This window comes from Misgurnus anguillicaudatus, chromosome 1 (genome assembly GCF_027580225.2).
Source record: "Misgurnus anguillicaudatus chromosome 1, ASM2758022v2, whole genome shotgun sequence".
Classification (NCBI taxonomy): domain Eukaryota; kingdom Metazoa; phylum Chordata; class Actinopteri; order Cypriniformes; family Cobitidae; genus Misgurnus; species Misgurnus anguillicaudatus.
In genome coordinates this window covers 13,074,692-13,082,330 of record NC_073337.2, presented here as the reverse complement: position 1 = coordinate 13,082,330, position 7,639 = coordinate 13,074,692, and the positions used below count along the sequence as shown (strand labels likewise).

At 35.5% G+C, this 7,639-nt stretch overlaps 1 protein-coding gene across 1 annotated transcript; it reads right to left on the bottom strand.

Moving 5' to 3' along the window:
• Positions 1 to 443: 443 nt before the first annotated feature.
• Positions 444 to 3,249, bottom strand: LOC141365702 (pyridine nucleotide-disulfide oxidoreductase domain-containing protein 1-like). The gene is made up of 2 exons (XM_073870565.1): positions 2,962 to 3,249; positions 444 to 1,243 (listed from the first exon to the last, which is right to left on the bottom strand). The coding sequence occupies exons 1-2, from the start codon at positions 3,130 to 3,132 to the stop codon at positions 995 to 997; spliced, it is 420 nt and encodes a 139-aa protein (XP_073726666.1). The 5' UTR covers positions 3,133 to 3,249; the 3' UTR covers positions 444 to 994.
• Between the last annotated feature and the right edge of the window lie 4,390 nt (positions 3,250 to 7,639).

The following is a 7,639-nucleotide window of genomic DNA, read 5'->3' as shown; positions in this document are numbered from 1 at the left end:
GAACATTTGAACCAAAGTTCAAAGTAAAGTGGTCTTGCCACTTAATTGAAATGTGCATTATTTGGATTGAAATAATTGTTTTTCCAGATTCTCCAGGCACGGATGTTTATATTTCCAGTTTGGTTTGAGTTTAAAAATTAAAATCAATATTCACAATTAAGTAGTTGTGTTCTTATTTTTAGATAATCTAGTGTGACAACTTACCCGCCCTAGTGTGACAACTTACCCTCCAATGGGGCAAATTGTCACAAGTGCACAGTCACTATTCAACAGTCTACAACTCTGTAATGAGATAAGATATAAAGATGTTATGAATACAACATATGTGCCCAAGACTTCCTTCTTTCATTTGGTATGAGATTTATACCATTTTGATGTATGGTGCTCAGTAAATGTTAGACAGTGTGAAAAGTGTGACAACATACCCCGCTCTCCCCTACCGTATAATATAACATAACATAACATAAATACAAAAGTATCCAGTGTAATTTCGACACTAAAGTTTGTGCCTTATGTATTCCACAGTTTTAAAAATATTGATTGTTACAGAAGTTTATATAAAGCACAGATACTATAATGTCTGAACTCAAATAGACAGCCTTTATTTACAAGAAATATAGAATAATTAAGTTAATTTACATGACTTGTCCATTTAAAGGATAATTCATCGCTAATTGAGGATTTATGGTGATAGAAATCAAACCTAAAAACTGCAAGATGTTTTGTTGGTAATGAGAATATGGATGACAAAATTATGACTTGGCTCAGGATGTGAGAACAGAACATCTAAATTAAAAATCAAATAAAATATAACTATTTTTTTACTTTTTGGTTTGTTTTTGTACTTTGCCAATGTGCTTTATCTGTTGGTCAATCTTTCTTGAAGCTGCAGTCTGTGGCTGAATAATTAAATATGGGGTGAGTGTTTAAATAAGACATTTATTATTTTAATATATAACTTAATCAACTCTCTGTAATTAGCAGGCCAAAAAATTCAGTCAAAGTAATCTTCAATGTCAATATTAGGGTCAAGCAGATGTTCGCCATATCGGGACAAGTCCATTTGGTTGAGAATGAGGTTCTCAAAGGTTTCTTCTAGATCAGTATCTCCAATAAGGACGGCCCCAACCATTCGGCCTCCAGACAGAACCACCTTCACATACTCCTGACCTTTAGTACAGCGAAGAAGAAGCTCATGGTCCTGACCCAATCCCTGTGCATTAAACTTTCCCAGCAAAACCACCTAAAACAAAAGTATATAATTAAAATGATTTAGAAAAAAAGTTAAAAATGCTCTAACATTTGCAATAGTGTCTGCTAAATGAATAAATGTGATCTGTGCTGACAAAATGAGTCGGAATGCGCACCGTTTCACTTTAAGCTACAGGCGATAGAAAGTATAAATATTTTGGTCGAAACTGAGGTTTTCACACACACAAAAAAAACATTAGGGCCTCATCCAGTGATCCCAATTCTCTAAATAGTCATTAAACGTCTTATATGATCTTAATTTGTACGTTTTTTGAGAGGTACCATCCCAAATGCTTAATCTAATACAAAGATGCGTGCCCATCCACACTGAAAAAAACAACTTGTAAAATTTACTTAAAAAAATCCTCGTAACAATTTGCACGAACTTTTTTTAAGTAAAATTTACTGCTTTTTTATACGTAAAACTTACCTACTAAAATCAAATAAAATTGACTTAAAATTGCATGATAAAACATATGTTAAATAATTAATTAAATGTTACTTAATTATTTTATTTAGAAGTTAGATTTATTTTAATCGTTTAGGTAAAGTCTATTAGGTTTTTTTTAAATTGAAGCATTGCTGTCCTAATAATATTAAATAAATCGTATTTTCTGTTTGTTATTTTCTTTAACATATTAATATGGACATAGTTCGTTTAAGTGTTATAAATGGCATTATAACACACAATTCATAACTGACAACAAGTCAGTCATTGAATAAACTTGATTCGGAACAGAAACGCACACAAACTGTGTTTCTGACATGCATTGTCAGCACTGTGGAGAGAATTACAATACAATGTTCTGAACAGGGTTCATGTAAAGAAACACTGATCACCTGAACGGTGACTTCACAAAATTATTATTTACAACAAAACAACATCAATAATATAAGAGCTTAAACCTTTATGACATTTTGCTAACAAATATTTAAGTAGTTAAAGTTCTTATCAGTTCTTATTCTGTGATAAAGCTTAAAAAATAAAAATATTCAGGCGCAAAGAATTGTGGGTATTCCTTACAACATGTGCAAATAAATGTAAGTAAATTTTACTTAGATTTTTTTAGTGTAATGGATTTTATATTTTTAAGTAAAATGAACTAAGATAAGCTAAAGTTTTTGATTAAAATTTACTTAATTATTTTAGGACTATGTGCAGTGACTATAAAACAGTTAAATAATACAAGAAAATATCTAATAAGACTTACTATTCCCACACAGTTCATTTTTTACATGAATTAATTGTGTATTTATCATCATTTTACTTAGGAAAATCTAGTTCTTAATAAATGTTAATATTATTATGTAGAAATTATGAGAGTTAATCCAATAAATATTACTACACCAAAAAGTTCGTTTTTTCAGTGCAAGTTAATATTCACAGATGAATATAATACAAAATTTCATTTGACTTTTGAAGTCAAAATTCGCCTTTTTATATTTATATCGAACAAATTTACACTTCAAAATTTGTATTCATCCATTATTTTTTTCAACAGATACTCTTAAAATCCAAAAACATCTGCAAAATATCTACACACACACAAAATAAATAGAGAGACACATCTAGTGTGTAGCTCATCCTGCTCTGATGTCTGCATGTGATTGTCTACTATGAGCCCGTGATCTGCTGCCATTCAAAACTATAGGGGACAAACAAAACTATTCAATACAAACATACATCATAAATGATCATTGTCAGTTGACCGTGAATATGAGAGACAGAGATTTAAATAAGCCAGATTTGTAATGAAAATGAATTTTTACATTGTTGCCATGAAGAAATGGATCAGTGTTTGGCACCACGCCTGTGGCGCTGACAATGAAATCACAACCGTAAGTCTTCCCATTGGTTAGCTGAACATAAACCGGCCACATGCCTAATTCAGATTTCTCTGTGTTGAAATCAAACCGAAGAAATTCTTGCTGTGTGTAAATCTTCTCAACTTCACACTCATATTCAATATGAACCCCACTGGAACTTTGTGAAATTGAAATTTTCAATGAGATTAGGGTGAAAAGAACCAATCAGCAAAACTAAGGGAATGCCATAATTGACCAATCAGTTGCATGGATTTGTGCAACAAAAAGCTGGTATAGTGAAACAAAACATGAATCCAAACCTTCTCTGCTCCTCTCAATTCAATCCCTTCATGCCAGTCTGGACCCAGGGCAGTGCCAAGCTCTCCTAAAACCCCACTCTGGCCTGCAATAAAAGTTAAAACACACTTCAAGTCAAACATCTGTGAACAGAAATATTTGTTTCTGTCCAAAAACTGCCACAAGATGGCAGAAGTGAACAATGTTTCGGTGTGCCTATTTTTGGTGTGCCCTAGACGAGTGGTTCTCTAACATTTTCAGCGTGCGGCCCCCCTTGTATACGGTGCATCTCTTCGAGGCCCCCCAAAGAAAATTTATGACATAAAACTTAAAATTTGAATTAAACAAAACACATTAAATTATTCATTGTGGTGCTGTTGGTTAATAGCCCTATTTTTCTAACATTTAATTACACAGAATTTATGACAAATTAATACATTTTATAAATGTTATTAAACCGGGCCCTCCCTGGCACCATCTCAGGGCCCAATCACTTAAACGTCGCACACCTGTGTGCGATAGGTGCGTAGGAAAAAAAGGACTCGAAAGTCCAAATAGACAGATAAAAAAGAGAGGTCCCGCACACTATCCACTTGCAAAAAATTGAAAAGATTTATTGCAACGTTTCGATCTTTCGATCTTCTTCAGGCATCAAAACATCTATTACATACATTTGTCACTTCCGTGTATTTAAAAAGATTATCGTGACCAATCACATTGTCAAGGTCAAAACTAAACCAATCACAATGAGCAATAAAAAATCATCATAAGCTCATCACAACCAATCACAGTGAATGGAAAAATACATCATCATAAACTCATCACATTACAATAAATGGTAGAACTAATAAACTCATCATATTACAATGAATAATAGAATATAATCTCTTAAACTCGTCATATCACAATAGATAGAACACATCCTCACAACAAAGGTCAATGAATGGTAGAATACATCTTCATACAGTCACCATCATAATAAATAATGTTTCATCATACATTTAAGATTATAACATTACATTATAAAGTGCCTCATCATTCATCCCGAAAGGAGATAACGTGTTTAAAGTAAAAATCCAAAAGAGTTCTCGTCTCTGTAAGAGCAGAGGCGCACCTTGTCAACAGGCAAGGCAGGCAACTGCTTGGAGCCCCGAGCCACTAGAGGGCCCCCAAGTTTGTTTCTCGGATGGCCAGCTACACCCAGTAGATAAATATAGATACTCAACATGACTGCATATTAAAATTCCGATTGGATGGAATGTTGATTGACATGGCTTAGCCCAGTCAAAATCCAACCCAGGTGGATAACTTGCCAGTTTCGAAAATGAACGTAGCGAATGGGTGACGGTGTATCGTTCAGTAGTGCTGTCGCAGTTGATCCGTACCGATCACGACCCATGGTTCGGCTCGCATGTAATTCCCAGATTAATACGCAAATTTAAATAGGAAAGGTTTATCATTTGCACGTGTTTCAAAGGCTTGCAAATGCTAACACTCAAGTGATTTAAAACAATTTAACCACAAAAAGGCGCTAAAGTGAGCAGCTTTCTGTATGCACATGTAGTTTAATGTGTCCGGTCCAGCTCCAGTCAGGCACTTGCCCAAGTGTAAATCTTTTGTGCCCCGGTGTAAATCTCAATTAAAAATTGTATCAATTAACTATTGCAATCCTTTACAAAGACAATCGCGGCAAAAACGGATCTATATGCAATGTAGTTACCCAATTTTACGCTTGTAAAAGCCACAAAGCAGTCGCAATCACGCTTGCACGCACGTATTCATGTCCGCGCGCGTCTTTGCGTTCATTCGCGCACAACCGCAATCAAAAGACACCACGCGAGTGAGTTAGCTTATGAAAACATGACGAGACTAAAGGAAGTTTCTAAATAACAATGCTTATCTTATTTTGACTCGATCTGATCATTATTGGCTTCTGAAGATGTACATCAGAAATGTTTTGTGCAAAGCAGGGAAAGGGAAGAAGAACGGAGAGATGATGAGATTAGTAAGACAAACTACATCCTCACCCTGTCAGGTCTCAAACATTATCAAACAAATCTCAGGAAAACCTCTTGTCAAGTCTATAGAATTGCATTGTTGCTGAGAAAATCAACAGATGTAACTTATGTGTTATACTGTTCTGTATTTTCAGATATATGAAATTAATATTTAGTTTACTAATATTTAACTCTAGGACACTAACTTACATAACAGTTAGCAGTAACTATGACTAAGATTATTTAGTATAGCTTCATAAAATGACTGGTTTCTTAAAATATTCTTGTAAAAATATTCTTGTAAAAATAAGTTATAAATCATTGCTATCATTGTATAATTTAGAAAATATTTCTCTGCTGTCATTATTTCCAAACACGTTATGCTATTTATGCATCCAAACATGTTAATAATGTTAGGTATGATGATGATTACACTTGTATATATGTATCTTTCGCAGTAACTGTTGCACTGTAGAATAGTGGGTTAAGCAAAGGACATTGTATAGAAGTTTTGCACACTTCTTGCACACAGGGAATTTTCTGCTTGGGGCCCCCATAGACCCTAGAATCGCCTCTGTGTAAGAGCAATTCAATGTTTCCGCCTCTAGGTGGCATTCTGACTACCTTTATCCCACAAAACCGTAAGGTTGACACATCATGATTATGAGATAGAAAGTGTGCCGCGACTGGATAATTTAAATCTTTTCTCCTGATGGTGCTTTTATGTTTACTGATTCTTTGCTTTAGTTGACGTGAAGTTTTGCCAACATACCCCAGTCCGCAAGGACAACGAATCAAATATACAACATGTGTAGAGACACAGGTAATCACAGACTTAATCATGAATTTTTTTCCCGTTCTGGGATGACAAAAGAATGATGTTTTTGTGGTGTTGTTACATTGAGCGCAATTACCACACCGATAATTGCCACTTGGTAAAGGACTCAATAATCTTTGTGACGGAATGGGAGTATCACCTTGAAATCGTGCATGAACTAATAGATCTTTTAAATTCTTCGCCCGTTTATATACAATCAGTGGAGGATGTTGAAAAACCGTACTGAGTTCAGGATCTGAAGATAACAAATGCCAATATTTTTTGAAAACAGATCTCATGGCAAAAGAATTAGAAGAGTAGGTCGTAATGAATGAAAAAGAATGTTTCTTTACTTTTTTTGTTCTCTTCTTTAATAATTCAGCACGTATCTTACCATCTCAGGGCCCCCCAGTTTGAGAACCACTGCTGTAGACTCTCTTCAATGCTATTAGAAACTTAGCAACTACTCAAGCCCGTAGGCAGGGGGGGTTCGGGTGGTTCGAACGAACCCCTCCCTCACTGCCAAAAGGTCCAGAATTTAAGTCGTTTTTTCGCGTGATTATTGTCATCATTGTTTTAATCAATGCTTGTGACAAATATTCTGGGTTCCTGACACATTATTGAAGCTGGACGCATGACCGTACTCACCATTGAGGTCCACGAGGTCCGGATTTCGGTCATTTTCTGACGCTCGTTTTATTTGACTCAATGCTCAGTGCTCGTTTGACTTCTGGCTGCACTGCGCAGACCGATCGGCATGTGACGTCCCAGCACCGCGAGACCGATTCAATAGTAAATGACTGAGTATGCTTTTAAATAGATCTCGCGGTAGTGTGACGTCACATGCCAACAGGTCTGAGCTGCACCCCATTAAGTAAGATAAAGTCAAAATTATACCGAGATGACCAATAAAATCAAACCAGGCAGACAGAGGTGCAACACAGGGGTCAGGTGCGCCTTTAGAGGAAGTGCAAGAAAGATGTAAGTAATCAAACGCTGACTTTTATACAGCCGTTTAATGACGAGAAATATAAAAACGCAGTGATGGTCAAGGTGACAAGACAAGAAACATTACTGCAGCTGAGCCACATGAATGTCCAAATTTAATGCGCTGCTTTAACTCCCTCCAGTAATTTACTTCCCGTTATTCAGCGTGTTTATTAACAAAATTCAATGCCACTCTTTAATTCTTTAAGATGTCTTTTTACTGTATGATTAGATTCACTGTTGAACTTGAAAACGGAAAACACGACGCATCACGTGCGCGGTACAACGCTTCATCCACCGGTAATGCGCGTGCACGGAGTTTAAATGGGCGCACGTTCATCTTTTGGCTTAAACATTTTATTGCATTCGGTCTTAAAGCCCAAATAAATAACTTACTTGTAACTCCTTCCTGTAGTGTTGAGCCGTTGAGCTCTGCTATTAAAAGTAAGTTTAAGGTTTATCATGGAATTTTAATTTTCTGAAC

What these genes read in the sequence shown, in the direction of transcription:
- LOC141365702 (XM_073870565.1), bottom strand. Translation starts at nt 3,132, where the DNA reads ATGTGGCCGGTTTATGTTCAGCTAACCAATGGGAAGACTTACGGTTGT. An exon ending in CTCTGTCTCTCATATTCACG is followed by an intron (nt 1,244 to 2,961) that starts GTCAACTGACAA and finishes CTTTTGTTTTAG; the next exon opens with GTGGTTTTGCTGGGAAAGTT.